Consider the following 26,170-nt stretch of genomic DNA (forward strand, 5'->3'; position numbering starts at 1 on the left):
CTCGTTTGACTCGCAATGACTGTAGCTCGCTTTCCAAAGGCGAACTGCAGGCCCCGGATGTCGACATACCTTTTTATTCCCTCCCTCTCACGCACGTGCTTCCGAGGGCGTGGCTGATTGGCTGCATGGTCCGGGAAGAGGGGAACTCCGCTCGACCTGCCTGATGATTGGGCAGAGGCTGTTGCTGAGGTCGTCGCTGATTGGTTACATGGCCCAACCTGCCCGCTCGACCTGCCTGCTGATTGGGCGGAGGCGATTTCCGTTGGTGCGTTTGGGGTGGGGGAGGGGAGGAGGCCGAGCGGCAACATGGCGGCGGCGGCGGCGGCGGCGAGAGCCGTGCGGTCCGTGTGGCGGCTGGCGGGGCTGTCGGCGTTGCCGGGCCGAGGCGCCTTTCTCGTCCCACAGCACCCGCAGCGGTAAGCCGGCAAAGGCGGCGGGACTTCGCCCTGGGGGAAGGGCCGGGGGGCTCCGCGTGCCTGAGGCGACGAGGCAGGAGGCGGGAAGCCGGGAGGCCCACAGCCCGACGGTCCCCCCGCATCCCCCCCCCGTCCCGGAATCTGCTTTTATTTATTTTACATATTTTCCGTTGGTCGCATTGAATCCCTCGCTTCCCTCCAAGCGACTTAAGGTAGTTCTCTCCCCGCCGCCCCCCCCGCTCCACAACCGCCCTGTGAGGCGGGCTGGGCAGGGAGGAGGCAGCTCCCGGCCCCCAAGGTCACCCCCAGGGGGCTTCACCAGCCCAGGGGCGGAATTTGAACCGTGGTCTCGCTCAGATGCAGCCTGTATTACTCCGGGAGGAGGTAGCTTTCCCGGTTTAGTTTCTCTGCGTGGACGGGGCGAATGTCTGCTATTTACCGCCCCCCCCCACCTTTTCTCTCTTTTTTTCTTTAGACAGTTGAATCCTTTCAGATTCACCTTTGGCCGGTGCTTGGGGCAGTATTAAAAAAGCTTTTCAATACCCGATCCATCTTAATAGCAAATGACTTGATTCCTTTTGAGCAGGAATTGTCTGCCTTGCACGTGCCAACGGGACGTTTTTGAAACCAACGTGGGCAATAGAATCATAGAGTTGGAAGAGACCACAAGGGCCATCGAGTCCAACCCCCTGCCAAGCAGGAAACACCATCAGAGCACTCCTGACATATGGTTGTCAAGCCTCTGCTTAAAGACCTCCAAAGTAGGAGACTCCACACTCCTTGGCAGCAAATTCCACTGTCAAACAGCTCTTACTGTCAGGAAGTTCTTCCTAATGTTTAGGTGGAATCTTCTTTCTTGTAGTTTGGATCCATTGCTCCGTGTCCGCTTCTCTGGAGCAGCAGAAAACAACCTTTCTCCCTCCTCTATGTGACATCCTTTTATATATTTGAACATGGCTATCATATCACCCCTTAACCTCCTCTTCTCCAGGCTAAACATGCCCAGCTCCCTTAGCCGTTCCTCATAAGGCATCGTTTCCAGGCCTTTGACCATTTTGGTTGCCCTCCTCTGGACACGTTCCAGTTTGTCAGTGTCCTTCTTGAATTGTGGTGCCCAGAACTGGACACAGTACTCCAGGTGAGGTCTGACCAGAGCAGAATACAGTGGCACTATTACTTCCCTTGATCTAGATGCTATACTCCTATTGATGCAGCCCAGAATTGCATTGGCTTTTTTAGCTGCCGCGTCACACTGTTGGCTCATGTCAAGTTTGTGGTCAACCAAGACTCCTAGATCCTTTTCACATGTACTGCTCTCAAGCCAGGTGTCACCCATCTTGTATTTGTGCCTCTCATTTTTTTTGCCCAAGTGCAATACTTTACATTTCTCCCTCTTAAAATTCATCTTGTTTGTTTTTGCCCAGTTCTCTAATCTGTCAAGGTCGTTTTGAAGTGTGATCCTGTCCTCTGGGGTGTTAGAGGGTATTGGTTCACTTAAATATGCTGATACTTTAGAGCAGAGCTCACCAACCCCAGGTGAAACATAAAGGAGGGACAGTATAAGTCTCTCATCCTGTATTTTATCTTCTATTTTTATCTTGTGAACTGCCCTGAGATCTTTGGATGAAGGGTTGTATATAAATATAATAAATTTTCAGAGAAGATTTGGGGATAAGAGGTGGCAATGTGCTGGTGGCCTCTTGTACTCAGTCTTAAAAAGTTGCTTTGAGTTTTACTGAACCTGATATTGTTTCAGGACTTCTCAGCTGCTTTGCATAGCGACACAGGAGAAAGGCACTGGACCAAACTTGGAAGAAGAGCCAAACCAAACTCAACATGAACAAAAATCTGTTACTGGCTCTGCTGAAAAGATGTTAATAGAGGAAAAGGCCAAACTAGAAGACCAATTAAAAGAAATCACTGTAAGACTCCTTTTGGTTTATATATTTGTACAGCCCTCAAACAGCAGATAGGATATGCATATTACTTTTCAGTAGTTTCCTTTAGCAATTGGGTCTTGAAAGTGCTAGTGTCAGAAAAGTGAGAATGTATATATAACTGAAATGTCTTGAGACTACCTGAGCTCTGTACATGTCATTAATTTCCCCCCACTGGTGAACTAAAGTTGGATTTCATCTTTGTCTAAAAAGGGAATGGTTAGGTTTTTGCCATATATCTAGTTAATAAAAAAGAGGAATAGGACTTTTATCTTGTTTACTTAAATGGGCCCTGGTGCCACAAAAATAGGAGTGTCTCATGGTTTGCTGATGTTGCTCTTAATATTGCCAGATAATTGTAGGATTTAACAGCATAGCAAATGGCTGAAGTACAGTGGTGCCTCGCAAGACGAAAAGAAGAGAGAGCCAGTGTGGTGTAGTGGTTAAGAGCAGTAGTCTCGTAATCTGGGGAACCGGGTTCGCGCCTCCGCTCCTCCACATGCAGCTGCTGGGTGACCTTGGGCCAGTCACACTTCTCTGAAGTCTCTCAGCCCCACTCACCTCACAGAGTGTTTGTTGTGGGGGAGGAAGGGAAAGGAGAATGTTAGCCGCTTTGAGACTCCTTAAAAGGGAGTGAAAGGCGGGATATCAAATCCAAACTCTTCTTCTTCTTCTTCCGCGAGTCTTTTCGTCTTGCGATGTTTTTCGTCTTGCGAAGCACGGTCCGTCGCAACTGCGCCTCTTCAAGCGGCTTTAAAAAAAAAGCGCAAGACGTTTTCGTCTTGCGAAGCAAGCCCATAGGGAAATTCATCTAGCGAAGCAACGCAAAACCGAAAAACCCTTTTGTCTAGCGAGTTTTTCGTCTTGCGGGGCACCACTGTAATATCTCTCCCTTTATATTTCTGTCTTGCATTTAACCATTATCCCCTCACTTGTGGGTCACAACATTTATAAAGTTCTATTAAAAAGACAGCTCTTTTGATCCAGGAGCACAGTTAGGATGGTGTGTTTGGTGGACTCATTCATTCTGTGTCTCCATATCCTGGGAGTTTTTTACATAGGCAGTTGGTTTTACATTTCCACTGTTTATTTTCCCCCTTGTCCAGGACAAGTATAAACGTGCCCTGGCAGATGCAGAAAATCTACGACAAAGAACTCAGAAATTGGTAGAAGAAGCAAAGTTATATGGTAGGTATAGGCTATATTTGTTGTTACTAGCACTAGAACACCACATTAAACATAAATAAAAACTTAAGCTTGGAAATTCCAAAATGGAACTTCCACTCAGCTCATATGCTGTGCTGCTTCAAGAGATCTAGATACATACTTTTTCAGCTGGTACTTTGAATCCGTGAACATGATTCTTGTTTGGTTAGTAAGCATGAGAGAAAATATACAAGTGAGAGCAAGAACCCCTGTGGGCCGTTTTTGTGATCAATGTGACATCATCATGACACCAGGTAAAGCATTTCCCTTTGCACATGTGGTCTGAAGTCAAAAACAGTGCAGGCAAAGGCTTGGGTTTGCAGGTGCTGATGATCAGTTGATTGGTGGCACCTGGAAACCCTGCTTCCATTGCCCGGGTGATTTGAAGTCATACTTCACAGCACACAGGTAAACTGCAGTTTCACTTCTCCCACACTACTCCAGAGTCATATATGTCAGGTGTGTGTGACTTGGGAAGCTGGCCTTAGATGCAAAATTAGGACCTCCGCTGAGCCATAATAGGGATGCCAGGCTGGAAATTCACCACTGATCTTGACTATAGGAAAAAGAATCCCACAAGGTGGAGATTTTTGCAGCTTGAATTGCTTACTGCTTTGCCAAATACCCCTTTCAGTTAAATTTTCAAGAGATGACATTGGGTCATTATACAGAACAGAAAAAATGCACGTTTATCATATACACTGGTACCTTATTAAAACTTAGGCTTGAGGGTGGTTGTGAAAAGAGTTAAGTTACTTATAATTTTCTAGCTATAAGTTTTATGCCCCAATTCTACAAATGTATCCAAATATATTTTCATTAACATAAGGGTAAATCTGAATTTAATGGAGATTCAGTCGCACGTCATTTTTGGTATTGGTAATACTTGATAATGTATCTTTAACCATATACATGCCTAAGCTTTGAATCCTGGAAAAAATATAGAATTAATGGTTCCTTTCATTGTCTGATGAAATGTTGATGCATCTTTAAGGGTTATCTGAAATTTTATTTGCTTTTCCTGTTTTAGGAATTCAGAGTTTCTGCAAAGATTTGCTGGAAGTTGCTGATGTTCTGGAAAAAGCAACTGAGAGTGTTCCCAGAGAAGAACTCAAGGATGAAAATCCACATCTCAAAAACCTTTACGAAGGTCTTGTCATGACTGAGGTTCAAATACAGAAAGTGTTCACCAAACATGGCTTGATGAAACTGAATCCTCTTGGAGCCAAGTTTGATCCCTATGAGCACGAAGCCTTATTCCACATTCCCATGGAAGGGAAAGAGCCTGGCACTGTGGCTTTAGTATCCAAGGTGGGCTATAAGTTGCATGGCCGTACTTTGAGGCCTGCTTTAGTAGGTGTTGTAAAGGAACCTTAGCAGTCTAATCTTAGAGTGCCACAGAACCAATAGATGCCCAGATAAAGACTCACTAAACAGTGTGGGAGGCTAAACTAAATGGTGGAAGAAGCTTTAATACCAATGAAGCAATGTTGAAATGTGTTTTTAAAATGAATACCAATAATGTGGTGGGGAATGCAAAGTGAGTGGTATGAATTGCAAGCATGAGTCATCTGTGTCCCGTGAATAATATTATGGTGATTAATGAAAGGTATTCTGCATTGTAATTAGGCAATTTAGTAACAATAATGCAATGTAGATTGTTCAGAATGAAAATCTGATCTTTTCAGTGTCGTGTTCTGTGTACAAATTAGCATTTTTGCTTATTCTTTTATGACACCAGCCTAGTACTAACTTAAACATCTTCTGTTCCCATGGAAAGCATCAAATTGTATATCACATAACACAAGTATTTGGTATAAGTGCTGTTAGCCTTTTCTAGACTTAGTTTAGTATTGAATCACATTGCACGACCTTGAAATGACAATTGATCTAGAGATGTATTGAGACTATTACAAAGAAAAGAATAGCAAGTTCATTTAGTAACTGCTTGCAGACACACAACCAAATTAAGTGTTTTAAGAGTTCACAGACATCAGCTAGTTTTCATTGAAACCAGAATTTTTTAATACCTGCCATTCCCTGCCTGCTTCATCGAAGTCCTCCGGCACATAGAAGAGTGCATGGGAGGCCTGAGGCAGTTGACCAACGTAAAATATGAGCACTTCATCTTCTGAATTCTCTATGATACATTGGGAACAGCTTGTTAGGGATTTTGTTTTCTGAATCCTGCCAGTTAACCTTAAGAATGCCAAATGATCCCTACTGGATCGAACCCAAGGCCTATGTAGTTCAGCATCCTGTTTCCCAAAGTTGCATACCAGATGCTTATAGGAAGTTTACAAGTGGGATGTGAGGACAGTCTCCTACTCCAGTTGTTCCCCAATGGCTAGTATTTGGAGACGTGGTGCTTCTGAGCCTTGAAGTAGCATATACCCACAGGTGGAGAACTGGATCCAGCTGGTGGGCCAAGTTTGACAGGTGGGGCTGCCCACTTGTCAGTTACCTGACATCAAATGTCCGGTTTCTGCCCACATGATTTTAAATGATACTGCAGACAAAACAGTCTGCAAAGTGCTTCTGACCAGCTGATCATCAGCACTTGTTCTGTACCTGACATCAGGCGTGTCTGGTGTAGAGCAGGTGGGCATATTGTGGCCAAAGTGACCTCATGGGCAAAATGAGGAAAACTGGTGGCCTTAATTAGGCCTGTGGTCTGTGGCTTCCCTACCCCTGCATACAGCTGTTGTGACTGGTACTTATTCTGCATGAATTGGTCTAACCATCCTTTTAAATCCATCAAAGTTGGTGCCAGTATTACAGATACTGCAAATGATACAATGATAACATTTCCACTTTCTTCATGCTTAATTTCTTACAATGTTTTCTTTTCTGTATTTGCATTGATTTCCACCAGATGCAAAATCATCAGTTTTGCAATATTTGGGATGATGATTGATCCCAACAAGGATTAATATACAATTATTTTTACATTGATCAACAGATAATTAGGAAGGTGCATGCTTTGTCGCTTTGCAAACAAAATGGCAAACTTATTTTAAAAAATGTTTAAATAATCTGACGTAGGCAGGTTACATCCAGGCTTACTTGTCTTCAGGCCTGAGCCTTGTAGCACCACCTGCTCCTAGACTAGGGCTAGGAAACACTTTGCCCCAGCAGGCTTTCACTCCCCATCCCTGCAGGCCAAGTTCAACAAGCAAATGAAAAGAAGCTTCCTAAAAGTTTTACTCCTGCATTTTTGGGGTCTTGCCTATAAACAAACTGTCCAGAACAACCATTGCTTTTTTTCTGGCGGTACTCAAGTGTATGCAGCACTGGCACCTCCTCCCCTTTAAAAAAAGCACTGAGAAGAACACGCTCAATTTTTTATTCCTGTTTTGGTTTTGCTTTTTTAAGCTGCAGATTTGGTAAATGGGTAAAACCCATTATCTATTTTTAGAGACAAAACTTTTTTATTAACTTAGGTTGATGACTTGTACCAGTCTCCTGAACTATACAGCATAAAGTTAAAGTTGTTTTGTTAAGGGGGAGGGGAGTAGTTTTCCAGTTAATGAGTTTGATTTGGATAGTGGATAAACTTGCAAAGGAAAAATGTCACTAGTAAGTACTGGATGGTGATTTACGGTGACAGGCCCCCAGTGCTGAAGTATCAAACCAAGGAAACAAGTGAGTTAAGCAATGAAGCAACTAGGGGGTAAGTACCACCACATACTTGTTTAATTCATGTACCTTAAACTAATAGGAACTAAATCCTAGGGATGGAAAGTCTGTAGATAATCTAGTTTCATCTCTTCCTGTTAACTGGAATTGATTAAGCCCACGAGTTGAGCTACATTTCTTTCTGTGTTGTGCTTTTTTCCAAATAAGGTCTACTTTACCTAATTGGCTGCATCAACAGCTGGGGAAGCTTAGCCAGGGCAATAAATTTGGAACAATCTAATGAGGGAGTGTGCTCCAAAAGTGAGAGGGAGCTCTAGTGATGAAACAAGCTAGAGAAACAAAGCAAGTTAAGCGGTAGGGTGAGGTTGACACAGTGAAGAGGTTGTGGCAGATTGCTCTGTCACTCTCCTTAGTGACCTAACAAAACCCAAGCTCCCAAGTAAACTACCTCAGTAAACAACAGCAACTGATATTCAGGTGGAGAGCCAGCAGGGTTGTGGGGGATATCCAGTGTGTCACAAGTGTTGACAATGCATACTGCTTATCAGGAAAGGTACCATCAGGGCTAAGAGAAATGTAGTATAATTAATGATGTCAAGGAAACTGTTAGAAGCAAGGCGGCTTCCTTCAGAAAGTGGAAGTCTAATCCAAAAAGGAACAAGAGGGAACACAAACTTTGGCCAAAAAATGCGTGCAGATAAGGGATGCAAAAAAGAATTCAATACAGTGGTACCTCGGGTTAAGTACTTAATTCCTTCTGGAGGTCCGTTCTTAACCTGAAACTGTTCTTAACTTGAAGCATCACTTTAGCTAATGGGGCCTCCTGCTGCTGCTCTGCTGCCGGAGCACGATTTCTGTTCTCATCCTGAAGCTAAATTCTTAACCCGAGGTACTATTTCTGGCTTAGAAGAGTCTGTAACCTGAAGCGTATGTAACCTGAAGCATATGTAACCCGAGGTACCACTGTAATCATATTGCTAAAAACTTGCAAAACTAACCATAGTTTTTAAAAAATGCATCAGAAGCAAGAAACCAGCTAGGGAGGTGTTTAGACCTTTGGATAACAAGAGAGTAAGTGCTGAAGGAGAAAAAGGAGACTACAGAGAAGCTGAATGAAATATTTGCATCGGTTTTCAGAGAGATGTAGGGCAGACAAACCAAGGAAAACAATGATTACAAGATGCTTACGTTTTAAGCCTTATTAACAAATGAAAAATAAAAACAAATCACCAGGTGATCTAGTTCACAATGTGTACTTCGGACTTTTAAAAGCTTTTGCCAAAGTTCCTCACCAAGGATTCCTTGAGTAAGTTTAGCAGTCATGGAATAGGAAAGGTTATATTATGGATCAGTAACTAGTTAAGAAACAGGAAGCACACTAGGAATCAATGGGTAGTTCTTCCAGTGGAGGAATGTAGAAAGTGGAATCTCCCCGCCCCCAAAGATCGGTGTTGAGACATTTGCTTTTTAACTTGTTCATATGTGATCTGGAGGTTGGGATGAGCAGTGGGGGGAGTCAAATTTACTAATGATACTGAATTGTTCAAGAGGGCTAAAACAAAAAGAGATTGTGAGGAGCTCTGAAACCAGGTGAAATACAGTTACGGTATATGGCAAATCCAGTTAAATGTAAGCAAGTTTAAAGTGATGCACAATGGGTCAAAAATAAAATCCTAATTTTGCATGTATGAGGTTGAGGTCTGAACTGGCAGCGACTAACTAGGAAAGAGATCTTGGGGTTGCAACAGATAGCTCATTGAACTCAATTTTTGGTGGCTGTGAAATGAATTCAGTCTTGGGCATCTTTAAGAAAGGGACTGCCAATATAATAATTTATGAGGTGACCACATTTAGAGTACTGTGTGCAATTCTTACTGCCTCGCCTAAAAAAGGACAGTGCAGAGCTAGAAAAGGGCAACCAAAATGATCAACTGCCCAGCCTTTGAGGAAATGTTATGACATCTGGGGCTTTTTATTAAGAAAAGGCAAGTAAGGGTGAGGGGATGACAGAGGTGTGTGAAATTGTGCATCACCCAGAGAAAGTGGATCAGGAGAGGATTTTCTTCCTCTTTCTAGATCCAGGGTCATCTAATGAAGCTGAATCAGTTAACCAAAACTAAAAGCCAAGTCAAGCTTACCTGACATACACATCAGGGATTCAGGGCAGACAAAAGTACTTCTTCACAACAGCTTAGTTATTTGCAGTTTGCTGCCACAAGATATAGTGATGGTCACCAACTTGGATGGCTTTAAAACAGGACTAGACAAATCCATGGAAGATGGAGCTATCAATTGCTACTAGTCTTGATGGCTATGTATGATCATCGCTGGATGCGGTATGCTTCTGTACCGGTTGCTGGGAACCCCAAAGTCAGGAAAGTGCATGACCTGACTGGTCGCTCTGAAAACAGCATGCTGAACTAGATGGGCCTTTGGTCTGACTCAGCAGGGCTCTTGTCTTAATTAGCTGTTGTTGTTTTTTAAAAAAAACAGAACTCAGATTTGTGCGTTGACTGGCCTTTTAAATGTCAGATTAGATATTGCCATGCTTTTAATTTGTCCTTTAGTTGACACTCGTGTCGTACTCTACTCCCAGATGCACCTGCAAAAATTCCTCCTCGCAGCCAACTGTGGTTTCCAAAGTTCTGCTGAACTCCAGACATACAAATGCATGCTTGAAACTGTTGTGAAACCCTCTTGAAGCTGCTCACTATTGTTATATGCTACTTGTTCTTTATAATAACTTTTGCACATTATGATGATCACAAAGACTGAATGTGTCTTTGTATATGAATGGGAATGCCCATCTAGGGCTAGCTGTAGTATGTGATAGATCACCTGCAACTATAATGGAGCATAGCCTCTACTTTTAAACATGAAAACATACAGCCCCAAATGATGATACAGGAAGGGAGATGTGTATGGACTTCTAGCTTTTCCGGCTGCTTGGAGTTCCTAGCAAGTGCAAAAACAAGTAGACATACCTCCCTCCTCCCCACAAGTCACAACTGCACAGACAGAATATAGGCTTCTTCTCAACTATGTGGAGCATGAAGATTACCAATTCTCCTGCATTGGTCAGAAGCCTGGGAATTGCGCTCTCTAGAAACTGGCTCAGTACTTACCATGGTGAATGAAATTATGGAGTCTGCTAACATCATGTATGGAAAAGGAAACATATAGTATAGAGTAATAGTACCTGGGTAGTAGTATATATTGCTTAAAAATGATTTGCCTCTCATGTGCACGGATACTTTATGCCACATCCGATTAGAAAAGAGTGGCAAGAAATGAATTGATAATTTTAACATCCTTCCCCTTCAAATTGTGAACTGGGCTAAGAGTGTTCACTTGACACATGCCTGTGAAAAGAATGTCTGATGTCTTCCCTGAACTATTTCTGTCAGAGCACTTTTTCCATGGGTTACATTCCCTTGTGGGTGATATTCAGGGAAGCACATGCTAATAGTAGGTACATCCAGAGCCAAAATGTAGGTATAGTCCGAGGTAGAAATGGTTAGAACAGCCTTTGTATTATAGGCTGCATTCTAAGCCATGAAAAGGTCAGGGATTTTATCCTGCAAAGTTGTACCATTAGTTAAAGGCTTGTGTCTGCACAATAGGACTCCTTCCTCTTCTCTGCAGATTCGGAGTCCCACGGGGAAAGGAAATCTCATTGGATAGGTGGAAGTCCTTGTGCTAATGGGATACGTTCGCTGGATATAGCATCCACCTCTTCTGGCTTGCAAGAGGCATCCTCCAAGTTCAAAAACACATTCCACCTAGATAAAAGCACAAGGGTGTATAGTATAATTTTGGTGAGGTGTAGCCTGGGCAGTCTTGAGACCTGAATGTGAAGGCCTGGAGTTGCATTTGGCCCCTGCAGCTGAGGTTTCCACCCACAATAAGCATTTAATGTTTCTTTTAACTGTTAAAAGCTAATAAATAATTATGTGTTCCTTAAAGGTACCCCTGACTGGGGTTGCGCGCTCATCTTGTTCTATAGGCCAAGGGAGCCAGCGTTTGTTCGCAGACATGTGGCCAGCATGACTAAGCCGTTTATGGCAAACTAGAGCAGCGCACGGAAACGCCGTTTACCTTCCCACCAGGGTGGTACCTATTTATCTACTTGCACTTTGACGTGCTTTCAAACTGCTAGGTGGGCAGGAGCAGGGACCGAGCAACAGGAGCTCACCCTGTCGCAGGGAATCGAACCACCGACCTTCTGATCGGCAAGCCCTAGGTTCTGTGGTTTAGACCACAGCACCACTGTGGTTCCTTACATGCCCATATTTCTCTATTAGATGTCAGTCACCCTTAAATAATTTTAATGAAACATTAGTTATATTAAAGTATTTATTCACTATAGTTTTGCTAAGAGGCTTTGCATGAATGTGAAAATGCCACACTGTAAAGACCTTTGCAGAAGTGTAATAAATATTAACACATTTAAAAATTGTTCAGATTATCAAATAAGTTATATTTAGCACCAGTTGCTCCTCTTAAGCAACATTAAAAGGGCTGCCAATGAAATATAAGGCTTACATCAACCTTGTCTAGCAGATGTATTGATTAACATTCAGGAAACTACAGTTATGGCACTAGAGCTAAATAAATACATTTAGATAGTGGCACTCATGTTAACAAAGTTTACCAGTTTTTTGAAGGGCAGGAATAACAAAACATGTCTGTCATTACTTAGGGTTAGTTGTGCTTCAGTCCTATTGGACTGACCTCTGGATGGAACAGTGCATTGACCATAAAACACTGCATAGTTTCTGACCAGAGTAGACTTATTGTCAAAAACAAAGTATCATAATTAAAGTCACATATAAAATGAGAGAAAACCTTTGCTTTGTCAATCAGAAGAGAACACAAACTGAAAAAGAACCCTATTGTTTCCTCAGGGACCTTTGTGCTATTTCTAGTCCATTAGTGGCCGGAAAGTGGAATGTGCAAGAGCTGCCAAGCTACCCATGTATACAGCTGAAAAAGAGTAGGGGTTAAACACCGGCACATGCAACAGCAGATAAATGGATCTATAGGTGCAGTAGAATGAGATGGCAAGTGGCATGTCCTTTCTGAACACTGGATGTGTAAGGAGCCACGTATCAGCGACAGGTTTGTGCTATGCCTCCCTCTGATGTGTTATTCATTGCACTAGGGGGAGGTGACACATTTATAAAGTTTATAAGGTTTATAAAGTGGGAGAATTCAGAATTTTGTGTAAGGTGTATATCAACACTGAATTCACAGGAGTTTGAGGAATAATCTGTAATCCTGAATAGTTAAGATTCTGTAACTGTGTTAGTAAACCCCAGTCATCAAGGAAGCTGGTGGTGAAAGCTACTTATGGTAGAGCTGCGCATGAAGATCAGTGTTTTCAAGGCCCAGAGACGGTTTAGCAGGCCAGAAGCATCCCTTTAGCCCTAGGCATTATCACCACAAGCCAATGAAGCCTTTGATGTGGACAGGAGAGCTTGTAGAAGTGCTTTTTAAAAAAAACTTTCCCCATCTACACCATACAGGAAGCTGTTCTTTAGCCACAGCCCCACTTCATAAGTTTGTATAAACGACAAGGCCCCTGGGCACACAGTCAACTGCCCTAGAATTGGAGCACTGAGAGAGACCATGAAGGTCATCTAGTTGAACCCCCTGCAGTGCAGGAAATCTTTTGCCCAACATGAGGCAAATGAAGAGTTTCATGCTCTCCATACTGAGCTATCCCAGACTGGATTGTGGTAACAGCAAAGTTATACTTTGTCTCAACAGCTGATAAATAAGCATTTGCATTTGACACGACCCTTTTCAAGCTTACTCTTTTGATAACTATGCTACCTGCTGCATTAAGAGGCAATCTGGCCTAAATCAGGCCTGCCTGCATAATTTGTAATCCAGGCAGCAGCTTAGAAAGCCTCAATATTTTTGCTTCTTGCCCAAGACTGAAAAACCAAGGAACCTGTTAAGATCCAACCCACCTGTCATAGTTTCAAGTGGTGCAAACTTCCCATAAGCACATATTGTGAGAGTGGATTCTACTGAGCCAGGTAGTGCCTACCACCATGTAACGGATGTGTGTGTATGAGATTTCTACATGCATCCAGAGAAAACCTTTGTGCATGCAAAGTGTGTCTTTAGTCACAGAAATAGTGTCATGTAGACGCCAGAGCTGCTGACCACTACATTCAGAACCACAATGCCAGTTACTTGCCAAAGACAAGTCATGGGTTTATATTCAGCTAGCTGATGGAGCCAGTCTACTCTTAAAATTGCCATGTGTACACTCAAGCAAGTGAGCAGATACCCTTTAATGCCCTCTTGAATTGCGTTCATTATGCTCTTCTACTGTTGCAGCAAAATATATTGTTTTGGCAATGAACCATAGCTTACAGCTAAGGATCTTCACAAAAAATCTTCTCTGTGCTTTTGAAGTTTAGTACCCAGGATTTAGTAAAAAGACACATGCACCCTAATCCTATTCAAGTTTACTCAACAGCAAGTTCCTCTGAATTCAGTCAGATTTACTCCCCAAGTAAGTGTACAGAGGACTGCAGCCTCACTCTGCACTATGTCCGTAAGAAGCTGAAGGTCTCCCCCTCTCCACACAAACAGCTTCTACAGTAGAGGTGGATCTCAGTAACTACTGCCACATTTGCTATACTAGCCAAAGATAAGTGAGTCACATATCCCACAATTATTTTAAAAGCAATTTCTTCCCCTCAAGGAAGCTGTCTGGGTCGCAAAGTAGGATCTAGCATTTGCATGATTCAATACAGAAGAATCCAGTTCAGTTTAGGATTTTAAGCTTTTACAAGAAAATCCTAGGTTTTAAGAAAAGGATAAGCAAGTGAAGTGACTATTAGTTCATACTATTTCAAGGGAGAAAGAACAAGATTCAAGAGGCATCCCTGGATATCCAACCACTTTCAGTTAAGAAGTTCAAAATCCTTTTCTTTAGTACCTTATCCAGGTAACTAGGAAGGCGACTTTTTGATGGAATGCCCTGCCTTTTTTGGAGATGATCTTTAATGATAATAGTTTTAACAGTCACGTAACGTGCTGGACTCAGATTAATAGAGCTACAAAGCACTTTCTCTCGGTCAGATAACAGTTCAAAGCCAGGTAAGTTTTCAATTGCTGCAAATTCCCCGTCTTTCCCATCTTCTTTCCCCCTCTTTGAAGTACCAATATTTTTATTTTCCTTCCTTTTCTCTCGTTTGTGTCTAGCTGCTTCATATTCTGCAGATTCTTCCATTTTTGTTATACCATTCCGCCGATATCGTTGTAGTTCCCTAATCTTGGTTCGAAGTACTTTCTCTTTGTGCAAGTTTTCAAAGAAATCATCAAACTCCTTGCAAGACATAAACTGATAGAGAGACCTTAATTTTAACCGCAGCTCTTTTTCTTCTTTTGTGATTTTGCGTTTTGAAGGTTTTTCTTTATCTCTTCTGTCTTTGCCTAAGAAAGCAGGGACCAAGTTGTAGTCACGGGCAATGTTCTTTCGTCTCTGTCTCTCCTTCAGTTTTCTTACATACATGTCCACATGAGCTCTTTTTAATTCTATTTCAACATCATCATCATCATAGTTTACTGAAAGGCCACTGATTAGAGTCTCTGCATCTTGGTCATATTCAATCTCATAATCATCTCGAAGTGGCATATATCCCAGCTGCTGCTGTTCAGCCACTGATATATCTAGAGGTGGCAGAGGCATGGTCAGGCTAGGTGAAAGTGGGCCACCAGTTGGGCAGGTGTGATCAGTCACTCTGTTGGGAATAACATCAGGGATGCAGGCCTTCCCAAGGTTACCATGTATATACATGCTTACATAGTGTTCCATCACTTCCTGAGGCGTTCGTGATGCTCCAACATGAGCAGCCATATCTTCCTAGAATAAAATTAAAATTAAATATATGAAGACCTTTAAAATTATAAGATTATCCCATATACAGTATGTAAGGTAAAGGTAAAGGGACCCCTGACCATTGGGTTCAGTCGTGACCAACTCTGGGGTTGCGGCGCTCATCTCGCTTTATTGGCCGAGGGAGCCGGCGTACAGTTTCTGGGTCATGTGGCCAGCATGACTAAGCCGCTTCTGGCGAACCAGAGCAGCGCACGGAAACACCGTTTACGTTCCCGCTGGAGCGGTACCTATTTATCTACTTGCACTTTGACGTGCTTTCGAACTACTAGGTGGGCAGGAACTGGGACCAAGCAATGGAAGCTCACCCTGTCATGGGGATTCGAACCACTGACCTTCTGGTCCTAGGCTCTGTGGTTTAACCCACAGCGCCACCCACATCCCTATACTGTATGTACTAAATGTTAATTTCTAGATAAGAGCAGTGGCATTCCTTCATAAAACTAGAGAGTAATATTTCACATTATAATACTTTTAAATAGTGTTAATGAATGCTAGGGCTTGTTCATACCAAGGATTTACCCCAAACAGCAATGCTAGTTTGTTATATGCACACACCAAGATCAAGTAGTCCCTAACTGGAGCTGTTATATCCATGCCTTTTCCCACAAATTCATATCTTGATACATACACATTAAACTGAAGCTCTCTAAAAGAACAGTATCAAATGTATCCAATGGTGGCTTTTTTCTTGGGTTCTCAAACTGCCGCTAGGACCCTCTTGAGATGTCTGAAAATTACTCAGCCCACCAGTCACAGCAGAGTGACAGATGAAGTCCTAATCAGCTGATAAGTAATGGCATTTCCTAATGATATTTAACCCCTCTTTTTTAACTCTTGGCCGCAGTTCATCCAGAAAGCACCGCAAAGGGACGCGAACGAGGCCGGGGGGGGGGGCCGCCCAGGGACCGCGAGAAGAGCCCCTCCCGCGCCGCGCGGGGAGGGCCGGAGCCGAGGCGGGAGCCCCTCTCCCTCACCCAGTTGCCGAAGCCGAACTGCTCGATGGCGTCCAGCAGGAGCTGCTCTTCGCGGCTGCTCCAGCCGCCCTCGGCCTCGGCGCCCCAGAGCGTGAAGCGCCCGCCGTCCACCAGCTGGTAGCCGTGCCAGCGCCGGTGAGGCCCGATCTCCGCGCCCGCCGAGAAGCACTCCGGGCACAGCTCGATGTCGGCGCACTCGGTGCAGCGGAAGCGCAGGGAGCTGACTTCGGCCAGGCAATACACGCAGTACTTCTTGCCCAGCTCCGCCATCTTGGTTCCCCCCGCCCTCAGGAAAACAAAAAGGGGGGAGGGAGGCCGGCGCACAGCTGACGTGAGAGAGACTGCGCCGGGGAAGAGGCCGGGCAGGCCCCGCCCCCGCCTCGCCACCTCCGCCTATCGGCGCCCGAGGCCAGCGCGGCCAATCGAGCTTCGAGGCTCGGCGTCGCGCTTCCTCTCGCGCCGCCGGTTGAGCGGCTCTCCCCTTCGCCTATCAGCAGCTCCGAGAGGCCCGTGGGCGTGGCCCAGGCTAGCGTGGCCAATCGAGTTTCCAAGCTCTGGTCCGCGTTTCCCCTAGCAACCGCCGTGCCCGCCCACAGAGCGGTTACTGTGGAGACGCGGAGACGCCGCTCGCTGCGCGGAGCCGGAGAAGCCATGGAGGAGCCGGAGAACATGGAGGCGGCGGGCGGGGACGCGGCTGCCGAAGCCCCGCTTCCCCCGCCGGAGCCCCCGGAGGCGCCCCCTGAACCCGCGGAGGCGCCCCCGGAGGAGGCCGAGGTCCCGGAGGTAGCGCCCGCCTCGGGCCCCGAGGAGCCTCCGCCGGCGGACGGGGCCGAGGCCGAGCCGGGGGCGGAGGAGCCGGGCGCGGAGGAGGCGGGGGCTGAGCCGGCGGGCGAAGGAGAGCCGCAGGAGCCGGTCTCCGAAGAGGCGCCCGGCCCGGAGGAAGCGAGCGAGGCGGCGGGGCCGGAGCAGCAGAGCTCCGTGGAAGGGGCGCCGGAGGAGGAGGGGAAGGAGGGCGGAGGCGGCGAGGAGGAGGCGGAGGAGGAAGGGGCCCCGCCTGACGGCGCCCCCGTCCCGGAGATCCAGGAGACCGTGGAGCCGCGCGAGGCGCCCTCCGTGTCGGTGGCGCTGCCCAGCGAGGCCTCCTTCGCGGCGGGAGAGCTGCTGGAGCCGCCTCCGCTGCAGACGGGCGTGGATCTGGGGCGCCGCATCAGCCTGAGCCTGCGGGACCTGGAGCTGCAGCGCCACAGCGGGCTGTCGCTGGAGGTGGGCAGCAGCGCCGGCAGCTCGGAGGCCGAGGAGGCGGCGGCGGCCGTGGAGACGGAGGAGCAGCGCGAGAAGCGCCAGGCCGAGGAGCAGCTCCAGCGGCAGGAGCTGGCCGAGCAGTACCGGCAGCTGCTGCTGGAGCGGGCGCGGCTGCAGCACTACAACGCCAAGCTCCAGAGCAAGCTGAGCGAGCTGCTGAACAAGGCCAAGAGCAAGGAGCGCGTCCGGCAGGAGCTGGAGCAGCACATCTCCGACAAGGAGCAGCGCTACAGCCGCTACCTGGCCATGCTGGAGGAGCTGCGCACCCAGCAGGCCGAGGAGGCCGCCTGGTTCCAGAAGCAGATCGACGACGCCCGCCTCTCCTGCAGCCAGAAGCTGGCCAAGGTCGAGAGCGCCTGGAAGGCCCACCAGGCGCTCAAGATGGAGGTGGCCGTGTACACCGTGGGGCGCCGGCTGGGGAGCAAGCAAGCCGCCATCGACAGAGTGGGCCAGATCCAGGCCAGGGAGCAGAGCAAGGAAAGGGAGATGACGGAGGTGAGACCTGCCCGGAGAAGTCTGCCCAGACAGTCCAGCCATGGATTAGACTTGCTTCTCCCCCTCACTGCCTCACTGGCAGGAGACTGTGGTGCAGCTAGTTAATTCTCCCCTGAAAGTTATGGTCTTCTCAGCTTAGGCAGTTTATTATTTCAGGTGTGATGCGCAGTTGATATTTGCCCTCCCCTTCCATGCTTTGCTTCTGCATTCCTGTTCCAGTGGAGGGGAGGGATAAGGCAATATGGTGTCCTCTCAGCAGCCTCAGGCAGTATAACCAATGGTTTGGGCTGATGGGAGTCATAGTCCATCAACATGTGGACAGCACAACATTGGAGCAACAATACCAAAACCAAGTTGTAAACCCTGATAGTAATAGTACAGTGGTACCTCGGTTTATGAACAGCCCTGTTAATGAACTATTTGGTTTACAAACTCCACAAAACCAGAAGTAGTGTTCCGGTTTGCAAACTTTACCTCGGTCTACAAACAGAAGCCGAAGGGTAGCAGGGGACCGGCAGCAGGAGGCCTCATTAGGGAAAGCGCGCCTCGGTTTAAGAATGGATTTGGTTTAAGAAGGGACTTCATGAACAGATTAAGTTCGTAAACCGAGGTACCATTGTAGTCAATAATAGGCCCACGGGTAAACAAGGAAAGCCTATGTAGTTATTTCCATCACATGTGCTTAGGCTTATTAGTTATAGATAGAAACTTATGGTGATAAAAAAGTAAGAAAAACTTCCTGAGCATCTTGTAGTCTGAACTATTTTAAAAGTCAATTTTATTGAGGTTTATTCGTAGGTGTTACAGCTGGTAAAGACTGACATTGATGGGCTTGGATCCAGAGTTCATATAAGCTCCCAACATATATTCCAACCCCAATCACCTCCCATAATACATTTTCTCACCTGGAAGAGTTTCATCCCAAGTCAACTGTTCCACATACGGTCAATAGGGGAGTTGTGGCTGCTTCTATTCCATTCCTTGAGTTCTTCAAATCTGCTTTGAGTTAAATTCTTTGGGTTGTACTCTAAGTAGCACTAGGTCTATGGTTTTATCACAGCAAGGGTTTTGTCTCTTTTTGTAGGAAATGTATATTTGTGCATGTTGTAATTTCCATTTTTAACATTTTAACTTTCCACCATGCCTCTCCTACCTGTTCTGGGATTTCCTTAAATTCCCTGGAACAGATTTGGGGAAAATGTGAGCTGTATGTGGAGGAGACAGGGGTGGGGGAAGTCCTGTGGTAGAGATGATCCTTGCATTTGCACAACTGTTTAGTTGAATACCACCCTTGGGTAGGATATCTGTAGACTCACTTCAGTTTTTATCATGCTAGGTTCGACTGGAAAATATAAAGCTGAAACACAGGATCCAAAAGCTTGATGCAAGTTTAAAAGCCATGGAAGAGTTAGCAGAAGGTCTGCACTTAATAGATTTTGAGCAACTGAAAATAGAGAACCAGACCTACAATGAAAAGATTGAAGAGCGCAATGAGGAGCTTATGAAGCTCCGGAAAAAGATAACCAACACAGTGCAAGTTCTTACTCAAGTGAAGGAAAAACTGCAGTTTGTGGAAGCAGAGAATCATGGCCAAAGGTCTCAACTAATGGCAGTTGAGGCTTTAGTGGCCCAAAGGAGAGAGATTCTAACAAAGACTAAACAGGCTAGGGACAAATTGCGAACGGACAATCAGAGGCTTTACCAGAAGTGCGGCTTACTTGGGAATACACTGCTGCTAAGGGACTTTGAAGATAAGGTAACTGCTGCTGAAATGCTGACTGAAAGGCTGGAGGTGCTGAAACGCCATCATGCTGCGATCTCCCTTACTTGCAAAGGGGTAAAGAAGAAAATCAGAGGGGTGACATCTTTTCTACCGCTCTAAACTTTATTTTAAATGTCAAAAAGAGCAAAGTAGAGTGTGCACTATAAAATATTACATTAAATAGCAATTAGTTGTTTGTCCTTAGAATCTTTGTTCCAGATATTGTTCCTATTTCCAGAAGATAACAGTACTTTAAAACCAAATCAATTTGTCCAACTGGCTTCCAACTGTCAGTTAAAAGTTTTCAGCAACTGATAGTTGTGCTTAATTACTTTCAAAAAGTAACAACTTGAAACTATCAGTGCCTTGATGTGAACATACCGTATTTTCAATCAACTCTTTAGATTCTCCACATCCTCTTTCTGGGCCAACTGCTGCCTTCTGCACATATACACCAAGCAGTGTGGTGGGTAACAAACCTTTGCAGTGGGTACAGGACCAAAGGGGGGAAAGGCCCACTGGTGGGATTTTGCAAGGGTTCCTTATCTTTGGACACATGGGTGGGCTTGGGATTTTGATGAAGTGTTGGTGTGCCACCACAAAATGGCTGTCCTTCAGCAGCAATCCTACACAAATTTACATAGCAATAAATTATTTTGTGTAACATTAAGAGGTCAATATTTATTTGTAAGTTGCTGTAGGAGTCTGTCTTGGCTAAAGAATAGGGTAAAAACATTGATAATGCTAATAGCAGCAAGTCATCCAGTGCCTGCCTTGGTACACAACAGGTCAAGTGCATGGAAGGGACAGCCAGGTGCTTGGTTAAAAAAACTTTTTAAAAAGTCTTTACAAAAATCTATCTTGGTGTGGGTAGAGAGCTTCATGGATGCTAGGCCTATTGCTCAGGTGTGTAAGGTTTCTGAGGGTTGTGCGTGTTGTGCCTGAAAGATGTTGAGCGATTACACTCAGAATGCAGAGGGTTCTTAGTGACCAAGTAAATCAGTGTTTCCCAATTGGGGGCCACATGGTCCCATGGTGCCCCCCAGGATATTTCAAGGGGCCCCAAGGTGATAACCACATAAATGGGGGGGGGGGGACAGAGCGAGGCTAGGGGGCATCAGAGGAAAATGAGAAGTGAAAGGGGAATCATCTTTTTAAATTTTTTATGTAATTTTTTTTTTGTTTTTCCACAATTAATTTCCACAATTTACAAAAAACAACCCCCATCCCCATTCACAAAAACTTTTCAAAACTTTATCTTTGAGGTTCTTTAGACCTCATGACTTCCCTCCATTCCCTCTTATGGTTCCTCCTTCTGCATTTCCATACACATACTTCACCAATTCTTCTTGTAGTGTTATCCAACTTTTTGCTGATTGCAAGTGTGCTGTATAAGCCTGCCAATGTATCAATTTATTTACATTATAAGTGTTTCCCATTCTTTTTCTTAACTTTGGCATATTTCACTGGAAGGAGGCTATCAGTTAAATCAGATTTAAAATCCTGCTCACCTTCCTCAGTCTCCTTTTAAGTCTTGGAGGCTGTAATTTCTGTCTCATTTCAGCCACCAAAGCATTCCCAAATATTTCCTGCCTACCACCCATGGCAGCCATTTTGTGAGTGGTGCCCAGAGCACTCTCAAAATTTAAAATGTGTCCACTGGTCCAAAATGTTTGGTGACCTCTGGGTCCCCAGTGCGGCAACCATTCTTCCTTCTGGTACTCTTGTTCTTCCTCCTGAACTTCTTTGTTGATCATCTTACAACTTTCAGGTCCTTTAAATTTGATGCAGTGTGCCACTTTTTTGGATCATCAGTTTAAAGGGGTGTAAATGATTTATTTTTCCGCCAGCTTGTTGGCCACTAGTTTCAGTTCTTGATGATGCTTCAGGGTTTCAGGTGACAGGTTTTGCAAAACAAGCACTGGTTGACCATTGTCAGTTCATGTATGCTTCACAGGTGCCACATTATATCCCCTTTCTACACGTAACATGCAAAATTGATCACCACGTCTTGAACAGGTGTTTTATCTTGTGACTCGGGAACAACCCTGTGCACATGCTATGTCAAAAATTCCCACTACCATTTCAAGGCTTTAATCTAATAATATTTATGCTACAGACTGTCCCAATATCTTTTCTATTTTAGTATTTCAAGTAACTATTTGCTACTTAAGAGGAGTTTGGAGAGTTTGGATTTGATATCCCGCTTTATCACTACCCAAAGGAGTCTCAAAGCGGCTAGCATTCTCCTTTCCCTTCCTCCCCCACAACAAACACTCTGTGAGGTGAGTGGGGCTGAGAGACTTCAGAGAAGTGTGACTGGCCCAAGGTCACCCAGCAGCTGCATGTGGAGGAGCAGGGAAGCGAACCCAGTTCACCAGATTACGAGTCCACCGCTTCTAACCACTACACCACACTGGCCCTTAAAAGTAGGGATAGGCAATATATGATCCAAAACTGGTTTGAAGTCCATATTGTGATATCCTTTTCATAATTTTTGACCTGGCGATATATCGCGATTCATGGTATGTGGGTCGAAATCACCATGTGGGAAAAACCATAAAACCAGCCAATGCCTCAACATAGCTCCATCCTTATTTCAGATATTGTGATATATATATGTGATATAGCTTAGTGATACACTGCAATGTTGAAAACCAGATAGAGGCCACCCCTACTCAAAAGGTTTCAGAGATTTTTGTCCCATTTGGCTGTTGACTTCTTGGTAGTCTGTTAGAATCCCTTAGTAAATTTGATTACGATTACCTAAATTATTGTACAGTGGTACCTCGGGTTACAGATGCTTCAGGTTACAGACTCCACTAACCCAGAAATAGTACCTCAGGTTAAGAACTTTGCTTCAGTATGAGAACAGAATTTGCGCAGCAGCGGCACGGCAGCAGCGGGAGGCCACATTAGCTAATCAGGTTAAGAACAGTTTCAGGTTAAGAACAGACCTCAGGAACGAATTACCGTATTTTTCACTCTATAACACGCACCCGACCATAATACAAACGTAGTTTTTAGAGGAGGAAAATCCGTAGGCATACCACCCGTAGGCATTCCCTCCATAACACGCACAGACATTTCCCCTTACTTTTTAGGAGGAAAAAAGTGAGTGTTATGGTGCAAAAAATACGGTAAGTTCTTAACCTGAGGTACCACTGTATACTTAAAGGTCTTGTTCCTCTGTTGGCCTGGGCATTTTGGGAAGAGAAGCAGGCACCATTTTTGAGTGCTGTATTCAGCTCTGTGTCTAGGTTATCCTAAGACGGGGGCCAGCAACCTTTTTCAGCCGTGAGCCAGTCCACTGTCCCTCAGACCATGTGGTGGGCCAGACAATATTTTGGCAGAGGGAAATGAACCAGTAAAAGCAAGCACACATTCTACTCATGTAAAAACACGCTGATTCCTGGGCCTTAGGTTGCCTCCCCTGTCCAAAGACTTTGTTTCAACATAGGCTGTTAAGAGTTCTCTCTTTGGGAGGGTCATGCCTGCATCCTGTGTCTCACCTTCAAGAAAATTGCTGCAGGCTGACCCTTTAATCCAACACAGGGCTATGTCCCACCACAGACAAGCCCAGGAGCTCTCAACCTATGTAGCCTTGCTTCTCATAGCGAGTGGGAATTTTGTACATTAACAACAGACAAACCAACAAAGCTGTCCTTTTATCTTTTTATTTGGTGTTAAGTAACTTCACAAAAAAACAAATTCAGTTACTCTGGTGTATGTGAAATCAGAACAATACAACCACTTGAAGCAAAAAAGTAGAAACAAATTCAGCCCAGGAATGAAAAACTGATCCTTCAGTGCTATGGATATGCAATGCGCCTCCGACCACAGTGCATTTCAGCATCTCCACTTTTAAATTATCCTTGCAAAAAAACAAAACACAAACTCACACGTCAACCTCCTCCCTGGAAAGCTTCAGAATTTTCTCCATTCAATTATGGAACAAATAAATATTATTTGTTATTGCCCACACATGAAACATGTACATTTTCAAAGGTGTTAAAATATTAAATCATAATGTAACCAACAACCCTTTCACTGAGATCTACCTAAATAAGCTGAGTTTTAAAAAGTGTGGGTTCTTCTCGCCCACTGCAATATTTCCATTTGGTCATTTCTTATTGTAATAATGACTTACTAGTTAAGTTAATCATTATGATTTATCAGTTTCGCTCTTTTTGCTTTCATGTTGACAGACAATATTCTCAGTGCATGTGCTATACAACTTTTTTAAGGAAGCTCCAGAAGAAAGTAAATATATAAAAACTTATCCCGAATCTCAAATAAGAAAAAAACCCAAACACTCTAAAGATTTGTTGTATGAATGCTAAAATAATGTAGCTTAAAAGCAGTTATTAATAACATTTCCCTGGAAAGTACAAACCAAGCCAATGGAGTAAAAGTTTCAACAGAAAGGAGACATGCAATCTTACAAGGTGTTGATACCCTAGATCTTAAGTCATGTACTATCAATTAAGAAAAGGCAACAAAACTCAAATTTAGTTCAGCTCACTAGCACAGAATAAAAATTTCAAAGCCAGTTCAGCTTAATATTTGAAACAACTATAATTGTTAGGAGTTTCTTGCCTATCAAAGTTAATGGCTTAGCATTTTCAAGTCAATAGTAAACTTTCTGCACTTTCTGATGTCTTAAACATGCTGCTATTGTATAGATCTTTTTTAAAAACTATGAAATGGTACAAACCAATATTGCTCCTCCTGGCTCTTATGATTTGCATAATACGTTAGTAGCACAAGGAGTTGATAGTCTTGCACAGTTACAACTTGACAGATGCATTGACTATGTTAAAATAAACTTTAAGAGCAGGTCACATAAAGCAACAATCACTACTGCAATCACACATGTAAGTCGTCATCACGTTCCCCACTCCCACCCACAACACACAACTTACTCCTAACATTCTCTCAGGACACAAAGATCGCTACAAGATTTACTAAATTAGAACCACAATAGTAGCCAACTGCAGGAGCCACAGGATTTGTTTTGAGTGACACACTAATCCTTCGCCTATAAATTACCGAACACTGAATTCCGAGATTATTTTAGTTATTCAAGCAAAGTCTTTGCAGCTTGTGACAAAGCTCATCATCCATTAAATTTATCCATTGGGTTTAACAGTGCAACCCAGACTACACTTACACCTAAGTACCATTGAAGTAAGTGTGCTTGGGAATCAGGACATAGTGTCATTTTGTTTTTAATCATCTACTTTACAGTACTGAGCCCTGAAAGAGATGAACAGAGAAGAAATGAGGGGGAAGGAAGAAGAGGAAAAAAATAGTGTTTCTTTCCCAGGCCTGCAAAAATCCTTGGCTTCTTCAGTTAGCAAGAACAAACAATAGTTTCAACTGTGTTAGTTTATATGCGAGTTAAGAGGAGAGATCCTAGAATAGAAAACACAGTTTCTGAAAGTCTCTAAAGCACAGCCCTAGTTTTCCTACTCCAAAGTTAGAAGATCTTAAAGACTGGACAAGCCATACATGTTGTCCTCTCACATTCAGAAAGGCACTGATAGATTACAGTGTTAAGTATTTATCTCCCAAATCTTAAAAGCCAAAAGATAAAATATCTGAATAGCTGTGGACACTGCAATGCTAGTTAGATAGTAATACTGATAAGGCTACAGTTAAAATTAAAAATAACTGCAGCTAAGATGCAAAAGAGCAGTGATACTACCATGACAAATCACATGCACATCCATTCTTGATTTGACAACACAATCTAATCTAGGTCCAAATGGCCAAGGAACTAACAGTTTGGAGGGAGAGAAAAAAAGCCTTCAATGGGACAATGTTCCCTACTATTGAAAATAAAATACCAAGAAGAGAAAGATAAATACACTTCTGAATCCATTAACCCAAAGGGAAAATCAATTCATTGCTGAGTCACAGACCTTCAGGAAGAGTTTTCCATCTCATGCTATTCTTAAACCATACTTTTTTTACTCTGCAGTTTTTATAGCTGAGTTCGAGAGAAAAGCTCTTCACAAGGATCTGCCCATCCATTTCCACCTTCTGATGCTGTGCCTTCAGAGCTGGGGCTGTCACTGGAGTATAGCTTTTTCCTAATGCCATTTGATTTTGTTTCAGAACTTCTGGGATCTGCACACCTTGCTTCATGTAGAGAAGAAACCTATAGATTTAAGAAATTAAAATGTAGAATACAGCTTTGCAAAAGAGAAAATAAAATTTCCCTTAGTAAATAAACATTCAAACATTGTAGAGTGGAACCTTGGTTCTAGAACGCCTTGGTACTCAAACATTTCGGCTCCCGAAAGCCAAAAACCCAGAAGTAAGTGTTCCACTTTTCGAACCTTTTTGGAAGCCAAACATCTGATGCGGTTGTCGGCCATTGTTTCTGGGGTGCCTGCGCCAGTGGCGTAGCGTGGGTTGTCAGCACCCGGGGCAAGGGAAGTAATTTGCGCCCCCTAACCTGTGGATTTGCGCCCCCTAACCCTAACCCCCAGATGTTGCGCCCGGTG

At 44.3% G+C, this 26,170-nt stretch overlaps 4 protein-coding genes across 10 annotated transcripts in view; 2 read left to right on the top strand and 2 right to left on the bottom strand.

Moving 5' to 3' along the window:
- Positions 1–265: 265 nt before the first annotated feature.
- Positions 266–5,246, top strand: GRPEL1 (GrpE like 1, mitochondrial). Its single transcript, XM_082235234.1, has 4 exons — positions 266–416; positions 2,173–2,338; positions 3,460–3,541; positions 4,590–5,246. The coding sequence occupies exons 1-4, from the start codon at positions 307–309 to the stop codon at positions 4,934–4,936; spliced, it is 705 nt and encodes a 234-aa protein (XP_082091360.1). The 5' UTR covers positions 266–306; the 3' UTR covers positions 4,937–5,246.
- A 6,367-nt stretch (positions 5,247–11,613) lies between these two features.
- On the bottom strand, positions 11,614–16,413 carry TADA2B (transcriptional adaptor 2B). The gene is made up of 2 exons (XM_082235233.1): positions 16,097–16,413; positions 11,614–15,086 (listed from the first exon to the last, which is right to left on the bottom strand). Exons 1-2 carry the CDS (start codon positions 16,364–16,366, stop codon positions 14,094–14,096), a joined length of 1,263 nt encoding a protein of 420 aa, XP_082091359.1. The 5' UTR covers positions 16,367–16,413; the 3' UTR covers positions 11,614–14,093.
- A 22-nt stretch (positions 16,414–16,435) lies between these two features.
- Positions 16,436–19,842, top strand: CFAP184 (cilia and flagella associated protein 184). Its single transcript, XM_082235232.1, has 2 exons — positions 16,436–17,893; positions 19,230–19,842. Exons 1-2 carry the CDS (start codon positions 16,748–16,750, stop codon positions 19,773–19,775), a joined length of 1,692 nt encoding a protein of 563 aa, XP_082091358.1. The 5' UTR covers positions 16,436–16,747; the 3' UTR covers positions 19,776–19,842.
- A 3,476-nt stretch (positions 19,843–23,318) lies between these two features.
- Positions 23,319–26,170, bottom strand: part of KIAA0232 — a 55,996-nt gene continuing 53,144 nt past the window's right edge. For all 7 annotated transcript variants that reach the window (XM_082234178.1, XM_082234176.1, XM_082234173.1 and 4 more), the window contains one exon: positions 23,319–25,821. In XM_082234178.1, coding sequence (XP_082090304.1) covers positions 25,645–25,821 — 177 coding nt within the window. In that variant the 3' untranslated portion in view covers positions 23,319–25,644. The remainder of the gene's footprint in view (positions 25,822–26,170) is intronic.

This window comes from Podarcis vaucheri (assembly GCF_965113315.1).
Source record: "Podarcis vaucheri genome assembly, chromosome: 8".
Classification (NCBI taxonomy): Eukaryota; Metazoa; Chordata; class Lepidosauria; order Squamata; family Lacertidae; genus Podarcis; species Podarcis vaucheri.

Bases quoted from the DNA above. Each gene is read 5' to 3' on its own strand.
- TADA2B (XM_082235233.1), bottom strand. From the start codon at position 16,366: ATGGCGGAGCTGGGCAAGAAGTACTGCGTGTATTGCCTGGCCGAAGTC. The intron at 15,087-16,096 runs GTGAGGGAGAGG...ATTTTATTCTAG, and splicing joins AGTTCGGCTTCGGCAACTGG to GAAGATATGGCTGCTCATGT.
- CFAP184 (XM_082235232.1), top strand. From the start codon at position 16,748: ATGGAGGAGCCGGAGAACATGGAGGCGGCGGGCGGGGACGCGGCTGCC. The intron at 17,894-19,229 runs GTGAGACCTGCC...TTATCATGCTAG, and splicing joins AGGAAAGGGAGATGACGGAG to GTTCGACTGGAAAATATAAA.
- GRPEL1 (XM_082235234.1), top strand. From the start codon at position 307: ATGGCGGCGGCGGCGGCGGCGGCGAGAGCCGTGCGGTCCGTGTGGCGG. The intron at 417-2,172 runs GTAAGCCGGCAA...ATATTGTTTCAG, and splicing joins GTCCCACAGCACCCGCAGCG to GACTTCTCAGCTGCTTTGCA. The intron at 2,339-3,459 runs GTAAGACTCCTT...CCCCTTGTCCAG, and splicing joins ACCAATTAAAAGAAATCACT to GACAAGTATAAACGTGCCCT.